The 21,719-nt window shown below is 38.0% G+C and overlaps 1 protein-coding gene across 6 annotated transcripts in view; it reads right to left on the bottom strand.

The window, feature by feature from the left end:
- The window catches only part of MSH3 (mutS homolog 3), a 184,905-nt gene that overhangs the window by 86,327 nt on the left and 76,859 nt on the right, over positions 1-21,719 (bottom strand). For all 6 annotated transcript variants that reach the window (XR_007409758.1, XR_007409757.1, XM_049108323.1 and 3 more), the window contains one exon: positions 7,624-7,756. Coding sequence is in view for 4 of the 6 variants with exons in the window: in XM_049108323.1 (XP_048964280.1) it covers positions 7,624-7,756 (133 nt within the window). In the remaining 2 variants the exon portion in view is untranslated. The remainder of the gene's footprint in view (positions 1-7,623; positions 7,757-21,719) is intronic.

A 21,719-nucleotide genomic window follows, 5' to 3' on the forward strand; every position in this document is an offset into this window, starting at 1 on the left:
TCTACAGTGGATATGTTCTAAGACTCCCAGTGCATATCTGAAACTACAGATAGTACCTAACCTCTATGTACTGTCTTTTCTATACATACATACATACCTATGATAAAGTTTAATTGATAAATTAGGCACAGTAAGAGATGCACAACAATAACTAACAATAAAGTAGAACAAGTGTAACAATATACTGAAAGAGAAGTTATAAGAATGTGATCTGTCCATATATATTGTACTGTACTCACACTTATGATGACATGAGATAAAATGCCAAGTGATGAGATGAAGTGAGGTGAATGTCAAAGGCATTGTGATATAAAGTGAGGCTATTACTGAACTTCTGACAATATGTCAGAAGGTGATCATCTGCTTCTGGACTGCTGCTGATGGTAACTGGAACTGCAGGTAATGGGGGAGTACTGTATCAGGACAACCTCTGCTACTGCCAGCAAAACACAAGTGCATCAAGTGATGGTACAAAAGACTCCACTGAGCCCATAACCAACTCAAGCATTTTTCCCTAGGGATTAGTATTTCCCCATTCTGGCTTATTCTTTGTTTTCAAATTTAGCTGAAGCATATGGAGCGGTTACATAAGTCCTCTTGGGCACTGCAAGTATTCTCAGAAGCAGTACTTATCGTTCCAGCAAAACTTTGTGGGGGAAAGGACTAAAAAAAGTAAAGACTAATGAAAAATTGGTCACAACTAAAATGTGGGCACATAAAAATTGCTCTACAATAAAATTATTACTTTGGCAAGGATTTACATTTGGGCAGAAAATAAAGATGGCTTATGTCAGGATAACCAGGGAAAAAATGAGATGGTAGCAAAACTACTACATCAAAAATGGTAATGTCCGAATGTACCCATTAAAAACCTAGTCAAGGAACCTGGTTTAAGTATTAATTCTGTCCCTTACTAACAAACTACTAACTCTCATCTCAGCATCATCATTTTATCCAAGGTAATGCAAGCTGTGGTAGCATTATATAGAGAGAGCAGTATATATAATCTCCCTTTAGTAAGAAGGTGAGAAACACAGTATCTCCTCAATTTCATAAGTGAGATAGACAAATACCATATGATTTCACTTCTGTAGAATTTAAGAAACAAAGCAAACAAGCGAAGGGAAAGAAATAAGAGAGATCAGGAAACAAACTCTTCTATATAGAACAAACTGAGTTACCAGAGGGGAGGTTGGAGGGGGGAAGGGTGAAATAGGTGATGGGGATTCAGGACTGCACTCGTCACTTATTTTGCTTAGCACAATCTCTAGCTTCATCTATGTCATAGCAAAGGACAAGATTTCATTCATTTTTATGGCTGAATAATATTCCATTATATATACATACATGTATACACACACATGTGTATATATACACACACACATATATGTATGTACACACACACGCCACCTCTCCTTTATCCATCCGTCAGTTGACAGATACCTGGGCTGCTTCCATAATTTGGCTATTGTAAATAATGCTGCTATAAACATAAGGGTGGGGATCCCTGGGTGGCGCAGCGGTTTGGCGCCTGCCTTTGGCCCAGGGCACGATCCTGGAGACCCGGGATCGAATCCCACGTCGGGCTCCTGGTGCATGGAGCCTGCTTCTCCCTCTGCCTATGTCTCTGCCTCTCTCTCTCTCTCTCTCTGTGACTATCATAAATAAATAAAAATTAAAAAAAAATAAAAATAAACATAAGGGTGTATATATCTCTTTGAATTAGTGTTCTTGTTATTATATAATAATTAATTATATATATATATATATTATATAATAATATAATATAATTATATTATAATTAGTGTTATTCTTTGAGGATATGCAATTGCTGAAACACAGGGTAGTTTTATTTTTAACTTTTTGAGGAATCCCCCTGCCCATACTGTTTTCCACAGTGGTTGCATCACTTTGCATTCCCACCAACAGCACAGAGGGTTCCTTTTTCTTCACATCCTTGCCAAAAACTGTTGTTTCTTATATTGTTGATTTTATTCATTCTGACAGTTGTGAGGTGCTGTAGTTTTGATTTGCATTTCCCTGATATGTGACGATGAGGAACTTTTCATGTGTCTGTTGGCCATCTGGATTGTCTTCTTTGGAGAAATGTCTGTTCATGCCTTCTGCCCATTTTTAAATTGAATTATTTATTTTGGGGGTATTGACCTGTATAAGTTCTTTACATATTTTGAATACTAACCCTTTATTGGATATGTTTGCAAATATCTTCTCCCATTTCATAGGCTGCCTTTTAGTTTTGTTGACCGTTTCCTTTACTGTGCAGGAGCTTTTTATTTTGATTAGTCCTAATCATTTATTCTTGCTTTTATTTCCCTTGCCTCAGACATATCTAGAAAGAAGTTACTATGGCTAATGTCAAAAAAGTTACTGCTTGTGTTCTCTTCTAGGATTTTTATGGCTTTAGGACTCACATTAAGTCTTTTACCCATTTTGGATTTATTTTTGTGTATGCTGTAAGAAACTGGTCCAGTTTCATTCTTTAAGATTTATATATTTATTATTAGACAGAAAGACTGAGTGCAAGTAGGGGAAATGGCAAAGGGAGGAGAGAATCTTAAACAGACTGCTCACTGAGTGCAGAACCCAATTACAGGGCTCAACCTCACAATCCTGACACCATGACCTGAGTTAAAATCAAGAGCCACACATTTAACCGACTGAGCCACCCAGTTTCATTATTCTGCATGTTGCTGTCCAGTTTCCCCAATACCACGGTTGAAGAAATTCTTTTTCTAAAGATTTATTTATTTTTTGAGAGAGTGAGAGCAAGTGGGGGGAGGGGTAAAGGGAGAGAATCTTTAAGCAGACTCCTGACTGAGTGCAGAATCAGACAATGCAGGGCTCAATTTCACCACCTATGAGATCATGATTTGAGCTGAAACCAAGACTTGGATGCTTATCTGACTATGTCATCCAGGTGATCTTCAAGTGTCTTTTTCCCATTGGAAATTCTTTCCTGCTTTGTTGAAGGTTAAGTGACCATATAATTGTGGATTTGTTTCTGGATTTTCTATTTTGTTCCATCAATCTATGTGTTTATTTTCATGCCAGTACCACACTGTTTTGATTACTGGAGCTTTATAATAAAACTTGAAGCCCAGAACTGTGATGCCTCCAGCTTTGCTTTTCTTTTTTAAGATTGCTTTAGCTATTTGGGGTTTTCTGAGGTTCCACACAGATTTTAGGATTGTTTGTCCTAGTTCTGTGGGAAAAAAAGCTGTTGGTATTTTGATAACGATTGAATTAAGTCTGTAGATTGCTCTGGGTAGTATAGAATTTTAATAATATTTGTTCTTCCAAATATTGGAAGATGGAATGTCTTTCCATTTCTTTGTGCTGTCTTCAATTTTTTTCATCTGTGTTAAGCTTAATTTTTTAATTTTTATTTTCATTTGAGTTGACACACAATGTTACATTGGTTTCAGATGTACAACATAGTAATTTGACATTATACATTATGCTTGCTCACCATAAGTGTAGCTACCATCTGTCACAATGTCATTATTATATATATCAGTGACTATATTCCCTCTGTGGTATCTTTTATTCCTGTAATTGACTTATCCATAACAGGAAACATGCACCTCCACTCTCTTTCATCCATTTTGTCCATTCCCCCACCTCCTTCCTTCTGGCAACCATCAGTTTGTTCTCTGTATTCACATGTCTGATTCTGCTTTTTTGTTTATTCATTTGTTTTCTTTTTCTCAGTCTTATTTCACATAGCTCTAGGTCTATCATGTTGCAAATGGCAAGATCTCATACTTTTTTTATGGCTGAAAAATATTGTATATATACAACACACTTTCCTTTTCCATTTGTTCATTTTTGTTTTTTGGACTCCACATGTAAATGAAATCTGACTTATTCACCTTTCTCTGACTTATTCCACCTAGCATTATACCCTCTATATCGATTCATGTTGACAGAAATGTTGAGATTGCTTTCTTTTCATGGCTCAGTAATATTTCATTCTGTAATATTCCAATATATATCTCATCTACTTTTTTTTAAAGCTCTCATTTAAATCCCAGCTAGTCAACATACAGTGTATTACCAGCTTCAGGTATACAATTCAGTGACTCAATAGCTATATGCAACACCAGGTACTCATCGCAACAAGTGTACTCCTTAATCTCCATTACCAATTTCACCCAATCCTCCACCTACCTCCCCTGTGATAACCATCAGTTTGTTCTCTATAATTAAGAGTCTCTTCCATGGTTTGCTCACTCTCCCTTTCTTCCCCCATGCTCATTTGTTTTGCTTCTTAAAATCCACAAGTGAAACCATATGGTATTTGTCTTTTTCTGACTTTTTTCACTTAGCATAATATTCTCTAGGCTCCATCCACATCATTACAAATGCCATGCTTTTGTCCTTTTTATGGTGGAATAATATTCCATTGTGTGTGTGTGTGTGTGTGTGTGTGTGTACACCCTTTGGCGCACGGGTCCCGGGATCGAGTCCCACATTGGGCTTTCTGCATGGAGCCTGCTTCTCCCTCTGCCTGTGTCTCTGCCTCTCTCTATGTGTCTCTCATGAATAAATAAAATCTTTAAAAAATAAAAAAAATTAAAAAATAAACTTCCCTCTTATGGCCACCTTTGCTGCATCCCAAAAGTTTTGAACCATCACATTTTCATTTGCATTTGTTTCCATGTAGTTTCTTACGTTTACGTTTCCTTTGATTTCTTGGTTGACCCATTTAACATTTAGTAGCATGTTGCTTAACCTCCATGTATTTGTGGTATTTCCAGATTTTTTCTTATGGCTAACTTCCAGTTTCATAGCATTGTGGTCAGAAAAGATGCATGGTATGACTTGGATCTTCTCAAATTTGCTGAGGTATGTTTTGTGGGCTAGTATGTGATCTATTCTGGAGAATGTTCTATGTGCGTTTGAAAACAATTGTAGATTCTGTTGGTTTAGGATGGAATGTTCTGAGTAGATCTGTTAAGTCCATCTGGTCTAGTGTGTCATTCAAAGCCATTGTTTCTTTGTTAATTTTCTGTTTAGATGATGTGTGTATTGATGTAAATGAAGTGTTACAGTCCTCTACTATTATCGATTATCAATTAGTCCCTTTATGTTTGTTATTAACTGCTTATGTATTTGGGTGCTTCTATGTTAGGAGCATACATATTTACAATTGTTTACCTTCTTCTTGGATTGTCCCCTTTATTATTACCTAGTGCCCTTCTTTGTCTCTTGTTACACTTCTTGTTTTAAAGTCTAGTTTGTCCAGTATTAAGTATTGCTACCCTGGCTTTCTTCTGACATACAATTACATAGTAGATGTATCTCCATTCCCTTACTTTCAATCTGCATGTGTCTTTAGCTCTAAAATGAGTCTCTTATGAGCAGCATATAGATGGGTCTTGTGGGACGCCTGGGTGGCTCAGCGGTCGAACGTCTGCCTTTTGCTCCGGCCATGATCTTGGGTCCCTGTGTTCGAGTACCACATCAGGCTCCCTACAGGGAGCCTACTTCTCCCTCTGCCTGTGTTTCTGCCTCTCTCTCTGTCTTCTCATGAATAAATACATAAAATCTTTAAAAAAAAATCAGGTGACAATAAAAAAACAAGACTCATCTTTTCTTTTCTTTTTAAAAAGATTTTATGTGTTTATTCATGAGAGACACAAAGAGAGAGGCAGAGACACAGGCAGAGGGAGAAGCAGGCTCCCCGCAGGAAGCCTGATGCAGCATTCCATCCCTAGTCCGGGGATCATGCCCTGAGCCAAAAGCAGACATTCAACTGCTGAACCACCCAGGCGTCCCATGTCTTTTGATTGTTCAGTCCATTTACATTCAAAGTAATTATTGATAGATATGTATTTATTACCATTTTATTACTTCTTTTGTGGTGGTTTTTAAAGACATTCTCTAATCCTTTCTCGTCTTCCTCTCTTTCATATTTTGCTGATTTTCTATAGTGGATATATATGGATTTCTTTCTCTTTATTCTTTACAAGTTAGTGGTTTTGTATATGGTTACCATGTGGTTTCTATAAAACCTCTTCTGCATGTAGCAGTCTATATTAAGTTGATGACTGTTTAAGTTTGAATCCATTCTTTTTTCCTTCCCCCTCCAAGTTTTAGGTATATGTTACTATATTTTAAATCCTCTCTTGTGACTTCCTTGACTGATTTTTTACACAAATAGTTTTTTAGGGGGGAGGGGGCAGATTTCCTTTTATTTCACCTTTGGTCCCTTCTTTCCACTCAAGGTCTCCTTTAATATTTCTTGAAGGGCTGGTTTAGTGGTCATCAATACCTTTTAGTTTTTATTTGTCTGGAAAACTATCTCTTCTTCTATCCTGGATGACAGCCTTGCTGGATAGAGTATTCTTGGCTGCAGATTTTTCCCATTCAGCACTTTGAGTATATTGTACCACTACTTTCTGATTTGCAAAGTTTCTGCTGAAAAATCTCCTGCTATCCTCATGGGAAAACCCTCTTTTGTTATTGTTATGACAAACTGTAAAGCTTAAATGATAAAAATCAAAATAATGTTTTTTACTTAGCTTCAATACCCAACTCATTTGCATATTGATACCACCACAGATATATTAGCAGAGTTTCCCTCTGGATAAATCACGTAAGAAGTTATTCTGGAGGACAACCTGGGTGGCTCAGCGGTTTAGTGCCGCCTTCAGCCCAGGGTGTGATCCTGGAGACCCAGGATAGAGTCCCACATCGGGCTCCCTGCGTGGAGCCTGCTTCTCCCTCTGCCTATGTCTCTTGCTCTCTCTCTCTCTCTCTCTCTCTCTCTCTGTCTCTCATGAATAAATAAAATCTTTAAAAAAAAAAGTTATTCTGAGGTCAAAAGAAATAAGACATCTTTTTTTAAAAATGGCTAGTCTATGGGTATCTGAGAGGTCAGTTGGTTAAGCATCCGACTCCTAGTTTCAGGTCAGGTCATAATCTCAGGATTGTAGGATCAAGCCTCACGTCAAGCTCTGTGCTCAGCACAGAGTTTGCTTGGGATTCTCTCTCCCCAATCTCAGTGCTCCTCTCTCCCACCACTGTGCTCACATGTGCTCTCTCTCAAATAAGTAAATAAATGTTTTTGTTTTTTTTAAAATGGCTAGTCTAAGAAATTTTCTATTTTGATGATGATTCACATTTTGAGGATGAAACTTAAGAGTATCTTGTATCTTAATAGGAGGGCCTGTATATGTTGCTGTAGTTAACAGAAATGGGTGAACTTTACTTTTTACAATGCAAAAATTGGAATAATTTTAATTTGTGCAATTAAATGTTCTAAGAATTCTCTCATGATACCATTGAGATTTCACAAAAGAATAATAATGATAAAGCTCTGTGTTTTCCTTTAATATCTGGTGTCCTTATGTTAAAGAACATTATGAGTTTTCTTTTAAAAGGTTTTATTTATTCACGAGAGACAGAGAGAGAGAGAAAGAGAGAGGCAGAGACACAGGCAGAGGGAGAAGCAGGCTCCACGCAGGAAGCCTGATGTGGGACTCGATCCCAGGATTCCAGGATCATGCCCTGGGCCAAGGCAGGCGCTAAACAGCTGAGCCACCCAGGGATTTCCATATTATCAGTTTTAATAGATTTAATTTCTCTCACACTTACTTTTTTGTGATAAATGCTACAGAGTCCTCTCTCTATATCGGGCAATTTACGTAGATGATTTTCTATCTGACCAAACACACTGGATTCTGAATGGAGTACTTCAGAGACAGCATCTAGTCGAGCATTTATTTCCCTGTGAGAAAGAGTAATAACAATCATAAGATATGTTAGGAATTCAGAATATAGACATTTCCCACTCTCAAGCCCAGTACTGTGACAAGAGCTACTTAGAAAAACACAGACTCCTCCATACCTCTGGCTCTTCCCTACCCCTATCATTTGAATCAAAGAGCAGGTACAAGGAAAATCATTAGCTAGGTGGAGCAGAAATTGGCTCATTAGGTTTTCCATTCCTTCTGGGCAAACACATAGACGACATTTCCCAGTTTCCCTCTGCAATTACGTATTGCCATGTACCCAAGTTGTAGACAATAACATGTATGCAGAAATGATTAAGCCACTTCTAGCTCTGGCCCATAAAAACCTCCTTTGTGATTGTTCACATCTGCTCTTTCCCCATCTGAATGTTGGGCCCAGAACAACCTAATGAGCCACCTGAAGACTCTCTCAGCCTGGATCTTTTAGTGGAGCAGAAAACCCATCGTTCCCACATTTGTTACCGGCTGGACTTTACATTAGCAAGAAGTAAACTTTTATTGTATTTAAACCACCAAGATTGAGGATTTATTTGTTACAACTGCTTGTTTTACCTTGGCTAATATAATAGGTCTACAATGGGCAACTGAGTTTTCTAGTCTGACTGAAATGGCTGATCATCTCAGTCAAAAACCAATTCATTCAGTCAGCCAAATATTCTGATCAAAGACTTGGTGGTGGGGATCCCTGGGTGGCTCAGCGGTTAAGTGCCTGCCTTCGGCCCAGGGCATGATCCTGGAGTACGGGATCAAATCCCACATCAGGCTCTCTGCATGGAGCCTGCTTCTACCTCTGTCTGTGTCTCTGCCTCTCTCTCTCTCTCTCTCTCTCTCTCATGAATAAATAAATAAAATCTTTAAAAAAAAAAGACTTAGTGGTGGTGGTGGTGGCTAAACTGACTGACTCTTTGAAGTGGGATGAGGCATGTAGACTGAGCAAAGCGGAGCAGTAACAGAAAGTATAGAAGATAAGACATCAGGAGTCAGGGAAGACCAAAGTGGCAGGATTTCATCAGTGGCTGCACCCTAAGTGATGGGCAGGCCACTTGGGAGGAAATAGTGAGGCTGTCAATGGAAACCTGATTGACTAATAAATGTGCCCTGAATGCGATGCGGCCCCATCTAGTACCTATAAATGCCAAAGCCCACACTAGGTATGATGGCTATAATGTGGTATTAAAGACTGAGATAAGTAAACATACCTAGTAGATAGTGGGCCCTCAGAAAAAAAAAAAATTTTTTTTCAATCAGTGAAAGAATGAACTGACATTTAGGGGCAAAGGGAAATATGAGCTACTGAATATACATTTGTCTAACAAAGTTCTGTTGTTATCACACACACAGAAGTGAAGGGCAAGCTTTACATCAGAACCCTGAGTAGATGACTGTTAAACTAAGTACTTTCCAATTAACTGAGTGCTTTACTCTTTATTATCCTTCAAACTACTTTGTGAGGTCATGCCTGCTAACAACATGCATACTAAGCTGGTTTCATTTTTGTTCCATTTTTCTCTGGCTCATACTCTACTGTGCAGAACAGGAATTTGGTTCAGTATGACATAGTAGAATACACCAGAGTTTTATAGAAATACACACTGGTTCCTCTATTCTCAGTTGCGTGGCCTCTCAAATCAATCCATTTCTTTCCATCTCTACTGCCGTTACACTAGTCTAAGTAAAAATCATTTTTCATACAGACTGCAAAAAGAGCCTCCTAACTTTCTCCCATCCATTTCTCCCTTTTTCCAATCCATTTTCCACACTGTAGCCTGAGCAGTCTTCCAAATCTGCTTGAGTCTTATCTCTGGCTTTCAGCTCATCAATGTCTTGCCAATAATCTTAGATCCCTTTATTAACCCACTGGTCCCTGCTTACCTCTCAAGTCTCACCTCAGGCCACTATCACTCTCTTCCTCTCACTTTAAGTCTCAGTTAGACTGAACTTGTTTCAATATTTTGGTAACTCCAAGTTCCCTGACATCTGGGCCTCCTCATTTGCTGCACACTCTGCATTGAAGACTCTCTTTCTCTTTCCTACTACCTACCAGCTCCACTTTGGCCAACTCCTACTCACCCTTCTTCTGGAAGGGCCTTCTGGACTCATCAGACCAGATTTAATCCTTTGAAATCCTTTTCCATACAACCCTCTATTGCCTTTCCATAGTGAAAATCATAACTGTATTTATTTCTCTGTCTTTTCAGCTGGACTGTAAGCTCAGTGAGAAGAGGGATCATTTCTTCATTTCCACAGTTCTGTTATCACAATATGTGTTCAATAGGTAGTTCTTGAATTCAATTCAGCTCAATTCCAAAGACTACATATAAAGTAAATCAAAATGAGGCAAAAAAATTTAAATTTTCTTTGCATAGGATTGTTGTGATAAAATAAATCAATGTTTTACCCTAACGTTTACCCAAAATGCTATACAAATATAAAGTTTTATTTTAATAACTCACTCCTGCATAAATGAAAGATAACACCAATTGGAACAGACTAGGTTGATGCTACAGATGGTATGAGGACAGATAAAATAATACCATCTGTGAACGTATAAGACAGCCTACAAAGATAGCTGTGCTCTCAAAAATTACAAAGGTTGTTGGGATTTATGGAAAGATAAAAAGCAAAAGAGGTTAATAAAAACCTAAGTCATATTTATGAAATCTTCCAGAAGATCTTTTAAAAATAGACATAAAACTATAAATTTCTTAGAGATAAAAAAGGTGGTGGTATGTCGGTTCGCAATCTGGAAAAATACAAAGGTACTGGCTTTTTATTTTAGCCTAATGATAGCACAGGCAAAAGCATATTTACTATGAATCATTTTGGTTTTAAACCAGCCTTCATTGGTTAGGGAGGTAATAACTCAGAAGTTAAAAATCTGGGCAGGTGACCTCAGTTAAAATCCAGGCTCTATCATTTACCAATTAGTCTTGTCCTAGTTTCTCCATATATAAAATGGGAATAATAATGGTCTCTAACTCAGAGTTGTTACAAGACTGCAATGAAATAATGCATGCTAAACATTCACTACAGTGCCTGGTACATAGTAACTAATCAATACATATTAGTTGTTATCATCATTATTACAGCAATCTTTATTTGCTTATACAATTTGTCTGGTAGATACCACAAAGAACAGCATGGAAGGGGGGAAACAGCACCCAAAATATAATTGTGTACAGAGCCATAAGGCACAGACATGCAAAGAAAAATATTTGGTGCAAAATGAACAAGAAAGAATAGTCCGGGGTTCTCAAGTGCCAAATCTGACTCGTGGTGGTGACTTGAAGCACTGTGTTGAGACTGGTTAGTAGGCTGCACTGAAAAAGAATGCCATAACCCATTACAGACGTTTAGAACAGGCAGGGAGAGAATGAAAGGGTGTGTGGCACTGTTTACTATAAATTTCTCACCACTGGAGGAGCTAGTTCTACTTTTATCTCCTATATGCAGACCAAAAATGACTACTAATCAGGTTTTTTAAAAAAGTCTACATATCTTGGAACTGTACTTAGCAGCAATAACAAAACTGCCAAGTAACTCTAATAAAACAATATGTCAGATCACCAAAATAGAGAAAAAATATTTTGGTGCAATCAATGAGAGAGATTCAGTGATCATGACAGTCAAAAAAACAAGAAGTAGCACTGTCAAAAAGAAAAAAAAAAGTAGCACTGTCAACTAGATGATGATGAAAATATTTATGTCAAGATGCCCTACAGTATTCTATAGTCGATCTTACAGCGTTACACATTCTAAAAAATGAAAAGAAGGCACCTGAGTCATTTCATTCCATATGACAAAAAACAATGGACTTGAGGTCCTAAGGATGACAAAGATTCTTCTTTACCACCAAAGACTCAAGGACTAAGAGTGGGTGTCACTAGAGTCCTTCACATTTGAAAATGAATTGGGTGATGATGCCATCTGTTGTGTGTAGCTATCACTCAGAAACAGTACGTAACCTACCGCTGTTGACACCGTAAGGACATGTGATGAAGTCTGGACCTCTTGGTTGCTGTTTGTGGAGATGCCTCTATAATTCTAACATAAAGTTACTTGGGGGGAGAAAGCTAAAATACAAATTTCGGAGGAGAGGTGGTTTTTTGTTGTGTGTTTGTTCTGACTTTTCACTGAAAGGGTTGCTCTAAAGACAGATGATATAAAATGAGGAAATTAAATTCAGACATTACCATGCTAGCCATGCAATACGGCTCAACTACCTACCTAACACAGCTTTCTAACAGAAATATGACAGGGTTTATGATTACTTGGTTCTCCCTAGCATCACACACACCATTCACTGGTTCATTGAATGAACAAGTACCGAGGGCTTACAGAAGTATTGATTGTAGAAGCAGCAAAGGAAGATGTACAGGAAGATGAAGGCTACATTGTGAAAGCATGACAGCACAAGCTAGGCAGCCAGGCAATGAATGGTCACGTGAGGGACACAGGCCACACAGCAGCTCAGACTTTCTCCTGAGAATAATGGAGCCAATGGCTAATGTCTGAAAGGACAAGGACAGGGGCAGGAAGACTGGTGAGAAGGCATTCTAATTTGCATGTAGGATCTATAGCTCCCAGAGCAGTGGGGTTGATGATCTGAATTTGGGCAAAGAATAGAGGGATGAAGAGGCACACAGTTTTAAGAGATATAAGAAGGTCAAATTAACAGGAGTTGTGACAGATTAGATAAGGCAAGGAAGAGCACTGAGTGTTATACTGTATGTTGACAAATTGAATTTAAATAAAATTAAAAAGAAAAAAAAAAAAAAAAAGACCAGGCAAGGAAGGTGGAGAAGAAGGAATAGTTTGAGTAAGGAGATGTGATACGAGTTATCCACAAATATTATGCTCAAGACCTTCCAGATAATGAAAGGTTTTATTTAGAAATTACATTCTAAAGAGCTATTTCGAGTATGTACCTTATTGCAAATTATAAATTACTAAACAAGCTTTCGAGGATTTTTATTACCCCTGTTCTAGTGATGCATCATTTTACGAATAGACAACAATTCACCCTTTTCAGAATATTAAACAGAACAATTTTCAGACAGCCACCCTCCATTACCAGTTTAGGATGTAAACTTGAGTCTTTGAAAAAAGCACAATATGATTTTTGCTTTTGGTGTTAATGAGAACCTGTACTTTCAGACTATCATTCTAATGAGGACAATCGAAAAAGCCAAATGAAACAAAAATGTGTTCATAAAAGCATCAAAGAACAAAATGGTAAGGAGTAACTAAACCAAAATCTAAAGGAAAACAAGAACCCAGAGAAGTAATCCAGCAGTCAAAGCCACTTTTACATTGAAGAGATCTACTGAAAAATGAGCTAGCCTCACAGTAAAGATGAACTTGGAGTAGGTTAGCATCATTTGGATGGACTAAAACATATCAAATGCTGAACCTGAATTAAGATGGTCCCAGAATGGTCACGCTACCAAGAACCTCGCAGAAGCATACCTTCACCCTAGCCCTCCCATTAACAGGAGTTAAATTTCCAAAGAACATAATCCGTACACAAAGATAATCAAGCATAAAAAGCAACTAGATGACTAAGAATCAAGAGAAACAAGAGGCAACAGGAACCGACATACAAATAACAAAGGTTTGGGCAGGAAAGGGGATGGTTAAATGAAACAAACAAACCTCAATAAATCAAAAGAAATCACTGAAAGAAAGCAAATGAAGCACAGAACAGCTGGTGAAATTGAAAATCAAATCAGTTATGTAATTTTTAGAGTATCACAGGTGATCTTTCTTTGCTCTCTGCTCTCTGTAATATTTTTACATCTGATTGTAGTGCCTGTCACATAGTTTCAGTGTGATTTAGTGAAATGTGGATTTCTTGTTTGTTCTCAAACACACTTTGAATCGACTGTGATTCCTAAACATAAGGATTCATATCTTTCATGAAATATGAGAAATTCTCATCCTTAATAAAGGATTGTCAAAGGACAATCTGATGAGGATTATGTTAGAGCACTTAATTCTCTTTTTGCCTTTCGCTCTTATATTTTTTATATTGTTTCTCTGTGCTACACTCCAGGTATCTATTCCTGTGTAACCCACCTACTGTTTCTAAAAGTTGTATGTGGTTCTTTTTAAAAAACAACCTAATCTCTTTTGATGGCATTTTTGCTCTGTGCTCATATCTTTCATTCTTTTTTGTATTTCTTTTAACTTTAGCTTAACTGTTGATACTTAGCTTCATAATCCCATTATCTGAAGATCTTGGGATTCTAATTCTGCTCTTTAGAATTTCTGCTCACACTCATGGTTACTTGTCTCCCTGCCTTTTTGTAATTGAGGTTTTTAAGCTTATGGTAGAGCTTTCTCTTTGGGATACCCAGGAGGCCTGGACTGAGAGTGCATCCCTTCAGGGAGGTTTTTTTATTTGCTTCTGCTAGGAACCCTGAGGCATGGGGCCATTTAAAACAAATTTCACAAGTTGGAAATTGCCAGACCACACAAACAGATAGTACAAATTAGAATAGGGAACCTGAGTGAGGATGAGCCTGTGGTTAAGAATTCTTGGCAAATTTTCCCTCTAAAGACTAGGCGAAGACAAACATATGGCCTTGTCCCTACTCTTTAGTGAAATTATGATCCTTTGAGGGTCTCACATTACTATATGCTCCCTAACTTCGACACAAGGCCTTCATTGAAGTTTCCCACAAGGCTTTTTAAAACCCAATTCTTTTGATTACCAACATCTGCAAAGGCTTAGGAAGGCAACTGCAGCAGCAAAGTCAACTCCCATTTCCAGCTCCTTCTTCAATCCGTTCCTTCAGTCTTCCTCCTCCTCCTTATTATTATTATTATTATTATTGAGGAAGCTCAGCTATGTCCTAAAAGGATGTCTTATGATTTATACAACATATCTAGTTTTTCATATAGGGAAGTATTTTTGACATTACAGCCACAGGAAATGAAGTCCTTTTGAGGGGATATATTGTGAAAATCCCCACCAGTAAAGGCAAAAAGAAAGGAAAAATAAAGCTGAGGAAGCCAAGAAGGGAAAGAGATCTCCCCAACTCTTCCTCCTCACGCTCTCCTGTATATCTCCTCCTCAGCACATATGAAAGGTGCCATTTACTGCTGGTCATGTGAACCAGTTTAGACTTCCCTGGAGGCCTGATTACCACAGAACAAAGCAAACCAGGTTCCTGTATGAACTAAGTCAGGGCAGATGTTTGAATAAGAGCCATTTGAGGTCACTTTTTTCTTGGCACAGCAGTTTCTGCTCATACGTTCACACAGCAAAGGCAGAGAGGCAGGGGTCAATACCAACCAATCTCAGCTCTCAGCTATGTATGACCTCCTACTCTTCCTTCCCATTTATGAGCAGTGTTGCGTCTCACTGGCAGGTTCATGGACCATGGGAAACCACAAAGAAAAGGGCCTCCCAACATAGCTCAGGGCAACAAGTGCCCAAGAGTTTAAAATGGCATTTGGGTTTGTTAATATAAATTAAATGGTAAGTGAAAGAAATACATAACATTTTATTACTTTATCATTTAGGCCAGAGTTATGAATTAGAAATAAAATGTTAATACTCCAAACATATGAGTTTACCAAAATAAAAGCCATGTAATTATTCAAGAGACTTAACTATCACTCAAATGTACTTAGTGCTTTAGAAATTACATAGAAATGTAGTCAATAGTAGGGACCTACTTCCTAACACCAACAATTTTCAGTTTTGCTAATTTCAATTATTTATGTGATTTAAATATGAAGAATAATCTTAGCATGTTTAATTCTTTTTAACAGTTTTCTAAAAACCTAATTTGAATCTAAAAAGTATTCTTCACTCACTCTTAACTGTGGTACTGAGCTATACAGCATATAGGAGATAAGTATTTTATCTTAGGTACAAAAGCTTTCCCTGTGTGCATCTCCTCCTCACTAGACTATATCTTGACCAAATCAGATTAGAAACTTGAGAGGAGGAATGTCTTGCCATTGAGACTGAATAATAAAAAATTTAAAGTTACTATCTTATACTATTATGGGAAAGAAGCAAAGAGACTATGTATACCATGCCTCATCCATGTAAAAAGGAAGGGATGAATATATATTCATATTTATTTGCTTTTTAAAACAGAAAGTCTCTAAAAAGATACACAAGAAAATTACCATGATTATCCAGTAGGAACTGGGCAGATGTGGGGCAGGGATGAGAGGCAAACTTTCACTATATATTTTTTTACCTTTTTTTTTTTTTAATATTTTATTTATTTGAAAGAGTGAGAACACAGTAAGAGTAAAGGTGAGGAAAGGAGGCAGACTCCCCACTGAGCAGTGAGCCCAATGTGGATTCCATCCCAGAACACCAGACCCCAGGATCACAACCTGAGTCAAAGGCAGACACCTAACCAACTGAGCCAACCGGGGACCACTCTTTTTCCATTTTTAAGCTCTGCAGCTATGTGAAGGTATTGCCTATTCAGAAATTTGAATGAGTGAATCATTAAAAAAAAAAAAAGAAGAAGAAAACACAGTTGAAACAACAACTACAAAGTTAAAGGAGAAACAGCCCATCTCTGGCAACAGACTGCTAGGTGTTCATTAAATACATCTTCTTCATCCTTGACAAATATTTGTTAACCTCCCTTGCAGTTAAGTGACACCATCAGAACGAGTTTTAGCCAATGACATGTGAGCAGAAGTGGCACCTGCCACTACAAGACCTGGTGAACCAAAAATATGTCCTCCCTGCTCTGCCCCCTTCCTCTGGCTGGATGTCAGTGCCCAGCCTGTGGAGTTCCTAAATGCCTATCTGATGAGTTCCAGCCCACCCTCAATCTGGAAAGACCATGGATTGTTTATGCAAAGAAAATAAAGACAAGATCAACTTCCACTGTTAGAGCAGTCACATTGTGTGGTGTTTTCTTGTTGTTAAGCAGTTAGTTTCTCCAACCAGTGTCAGTATTAACAAACACATTAACATGTATTTAGTCAATCAGAACAGAGGCTGAGCTTTCTAAGTTCCTGAGACTTAGGTTTAGAGCATTAAATAAATGAGAAACGTTGGGATCCAAGCCTGACCACATAAGATGACAGAGTTGAAGTGTTAATGGCTGCATCATTTTAAGAGAGGACTGACAGAGACACTACCTACTCACCAGTGTTCCTTGCAAATTCTCCTCACAATCCTGACCGCAGGTCCAGGCAAAAGATAAAACACAGGGAAGTACCAGATTCAGCAGACCTGACCAGACAGATGCTGGGACAACAGACAGCACACAGCCTCCACCCTGTCATCCCTGGAAGCCTCCAGCTGGGTCATCATACAACTGTCTTCATTTTAACTGCTGCATCATATTCTAATGTGAGACTAGATAACTATTCCCCTATTAATAACTAGTTGCTCACATTTTTTTGGTTATAAATTATAACCAATTATAAAGACTATATCTATTTTCCTTAACCACATAATTGATACTAGGAACCAGAGCAATTCTTTATATACGCTGTCTCATTTGGTCCTTACAACAACCCTGTGAGTCAGGTATTACAGTTCCCACTTTACAGGTGAAGAAATGGAGATGTTCAAAATTCATAACTTGTACAAAGTGACACAAATGAGTGAGGGAAGAAGAAATAAAGGTCAAGTCCTCCCAAACTGTGCTTCTAGATGGGCCCTTTGTACTAGTTGGATATCTTGGATAATTAACCTGAGTTTCAGTTTTCTCCATCTATAAAATGAAGTAAATAACTAACCCCAAGGATAGCTGGAAGAATTAACAGACATACAGACATATCACAGGCTCAAAAAAAGTACAGTCAGACATCAGTTTTCTGCCCTGCCATTTTCTTCTCACTCCCACATAGGACCCATTTACAGAGTAACACATCTTACCTCTCAGCCCTCAGCCCTCTCCTTACCATGGCTAGTTTTCTTTCCTCGACCCTTAGATTTGGACCTCTGCTTCTTTCTACACAAATACTTTCCTTACTCTTTTTTTTTTTTTTTTTTTAACATATAAATGTCACTTTCTGTTCCCTAAAATCAATCTAACGTTTTGTACAAATACCTTCACCCGGACAGATACAGACCAGGATGCTTTTCAAAAGTAAGACAGATGGATGGTTTTTCAGAGTACTTTACTTCAGGCACAAAAGTGCAGAATGTCTGCAACTTACAAAATTCAATCATTCTTTACAATGTCACTTCAGATGTTGAATGTGTAATACATTTCAATGATAATCAAAACACTTGTTTCCACCCAAGAGATGAATATATCCAATCTACTTGTGCCAAAAAGGAGGAAAGACGAAACTGTTGAGCTTACCTGTTACGGGATAAATTGTGTCAACAAAAAAATACAGGAGTTCCTACTCCTCTGGAAACAGGATAATTGTAGATGTAATTAGTTAAGATAAGGTTATACTGGAACAGGGTAGGCCCCTAATCCAATATAATTCCATCCTTACTGAAAGAATGTCATGTAGGGGCACCTGGGTGGCTCAGTCAGCTGAATGTCTGCCTTGGCTCAGGTCATGATCCTGGAGTTCCCGAATCCAGCCAGAATCCACCCTGCATCCTCCAGCTCCCTGCAGCAGGGAGTCTGCTTCTCCCTCTCCTCCCTGCTCCTGCTTTTTCTCGGTGAAGAAGAAGAAAGAAGGAAGAAGGAAGAAGAAGAAGAAGAAAGAAGAACGAAGAAGAAAAGAAGAAGAAGAAGAAGAAGAAGAAGAGGAAGAAGAAGCAGTAGTAGTAGTAGTAGTAGTAGTAGTAGTAATGTGAACAGATATGCACACAGGAAGACACCATGTGAATGCGAAGGCAGACAAAAGAGAGATGCATCTACAAGCCAAGTGATATCAAAGATTGCCAACAAACCACCACAAGCTAGGAGTGAGGCATGGAACAGCTTCTCCCTGTGAGAACTCAGAAAGAACTGTGCAGCAAATGAGCTATCCAGTTTGTGATACTTTTTTATTCCTAGCAAACTAATGCACTATCTAAATCACCCATTGTGGAATTCAAATTACACAGAAATGGCATTAAAGAGTCAGAGGAAAATCACAGTATACCCAAATATTTCTAAGCAAATTCCAATTCAGGTGTGTTCAGAGTTATGAGTCAGACCTTTTACATGATACTTAAAACCAGCTATGCCTAAGGTGGGAGGATGCAACCTGGTTTCCTTACTAAGTTGCATGACTTATGCCAAGTAATTTCTATTTACTCTAATTCCACTAAGAGTTGACAAAAATGCAAGATGTTGCCAAACCACTTCTCCCACTGTTAAGTGTTAATGTTTTCATACCTGACCAAGCAATTGTTCCACTAAAACAAGGAATCACATGTAGGAAAACTGCTTCTACAGTGCTTTTAAAATCAAGGAGTTTTTCTTAGAAAAATAAATTTCTCTTACAGAGGTGTGCCTTTATTTTCAAAACCTACTTAGAACCCTAAGATTTTCAAATGGATTCATATGTTCATAATTTCCTGAGTATCTATTATATTCAAAGCACTATGAGCCCCCAACACATTCTGTGGGGGTTGGTGATGGAAGGGTAAGGTGCTGAACAAAATTGAGGGGAGTTAACTTACTACAGAAGAAGAAAGGAGTTTAAAAAGGAGGACTTCTCAAAGGAGATATCTGAGTTAAGGGTTGAATGACTATTTTAATAATTCATTCAATAAATATTTATCGAATGCTTGTTATAAATAAAACACACAATTTAGTGAGAGACTGATATTAAATAAACAGAAAAAACAAATATCAATCATATTAAGCTCTATATGCTATTAAAGAATGGCACAAGGAACATAATTTAGATTAGGCAGAGAAAAATCTCTCAGAAGTAACACTTTAAAGTTAAGACTTAAAAGAGAAGGAGTCAGCCATGTGAAGACTGAAGAGAAAAAAAAAAACATTCTAGGTAGAGAGCTCAGCAAATGCGAAGACCACAGGATGAGAAAAAGCTTTGGGATGTGCAGGAACCAAAGAAAGGCCAGACTGACCAGAAGATGATGAATGCATGGATGCAAGAGAGAATCAACCAGAAGAGCCATGTTTAAAAATTTTAACTTCATTTGAAGCACAGTGGAAAGCCAATGGAGAGTTTAAGGCAGGGGAGTCTTTATCCTGAAAAAGAGATCAGTTAGGATACTGCAGATGTCCAAGTAAGAACTAACGTAGTTTAGACCAAGGTGATGGCAGTGGAAATGACAAGACATGCACAGACTCTGGATAGATTTTAGAGCTAAAGGCAACAGGACTTAGTATTAGATTGGGCATGGCTGTCAAATAGGAAACATCCAGGATAACTTCCTGGTCTAAGCAACTTCTTTGGTAGAAGTGCAGTTCCTAGAATGGGGAAACCAGGATGGGGAAGAGGGCTAAATACATGAAGTTTGAGCTATCTGTGATATATCTATGTGCTTATGAATCTAAGCTGAAATATCTAAGCCTGGGGAATAGGAGAGCAAAGACCAGAGATACAGATTTGGGAATCACTGACATTTTGATATTTAGAGTCATAGGAATAGATATGTTCTTAGTGGTAAGGGTAGAAGACAGTAAGAAGAGAAGAGGCAGTGAGGGGAGGTTTAGGGAAGAAAGAAACCTCAGCTCCTAAAGTTCAGGTCTCTGAAATACCAACATTTAAAGGATACCTAGAGATAAACAGAAAAAAAAAAAAAACTTGTGAAGAAACAAGCAGCAAACTAGAATGGAAACAAAGACGAGTACAAATTTCCACTTTAGACAAAGGAAACAGATTGTACAAAGGTCCAGAAATAAATGACACCTCAGTGTGCTGTGAGAACTGCAAACTGTAGGGAACAACATAATCATATATGCATTTTTTAAAAAGTAATCAATTCATAGTGCAGAGCAGAAATAGAGAAGGGCAACACCAGAGGCATGGAGATACTCAGTTTCCTCAAAACACAAAAAGCCTTTCATGAAAAGGCTTTCATCTGGCTGTCTTTCATAAAAAATGATTTTACAAAAAGGCAAGGTGATATAATAGTACCTCTTGCCAGAAATCCAGTGTTTTCACTGTTGAACAAAATAATCACTAGAAGGGAAGGAATTGATTTCCCAGATTCTGCTTTGTGAGTAATAATATCCTGCTCTGGGTATGTGGTATGTGTACACACATGTATGTGTGCATGAAGACACACACACACACACACACACACACACACACACACACACACATACACCTTTATTTCCAAGAAATCGCTCTCTCACTAAAGGAAATGCTTTGTTTCCGATCTGTTCCATTCAGCATTCAAACTGAGTATTTTCTGAGGCAGAGATGTCCTAGTATGGACAATCCTAGCTCCAATATGGAGCTGTTGGAGATAATGTGACAAAGTCATCAGCATATGAGCTATAACAACCATGACCCCAGATAAGATCCTAAGTAGTGCTGAAAGTGAAAGAAGAGGTCCCAGGAGAGCGCTCTGGGTAACATCAACATTTAAGATGCAGACAGAAGAGATACAAAGGAAATCCACAACTTATTTTTGTTTAATATTTTAAGACACAGACTATGCTACCAAATGTTGAATCCTTCTTCTGGATGAACAAATCTGCCTTGGAAATTACAATTTTGCCTAAAACAACAGTTTATTTTATTTTTTAAAAGATTTTATTTATTTATTCATGAGAGACACACAGAGAGAGGCAGAGACATAGGCTGAGGGAGAAGCAGGCTCCATGCAGGGAGCCCGATGTGGGACTCGATCCCAGAACCCTGGGATCAGTCCTGAGCCGAAGGCAGATAGATGCTCAACCACTGAGCCACCCAAGACGTCCCTAAAACAACATTTTAGAGACTCATCCCATACTTCCCAAAGTTTTCTTTTTCCCCCTCTTTCAAAATTAACAAGCAGAATTTGTGTTTTAGGGCTTTTTGACCAAACCAACAAAGAACATATGGTGTTTATATATAAAATTGACA

The sequence above is a fragment of the Canis lupus genome, chromosome 3, assembly GCF_003254725.2.
Source record: "Canis lupus dingo isolate Sandy chromosome 3, ASM325472v2, whole genome shotgun sequence".
Classification (NCBI taxonomy): domain Eukaryota; kingdom Metazoa; phylum Chordata; class Mammalia; order Carnivora; family Canidae; genus Canis; species Canis lupus.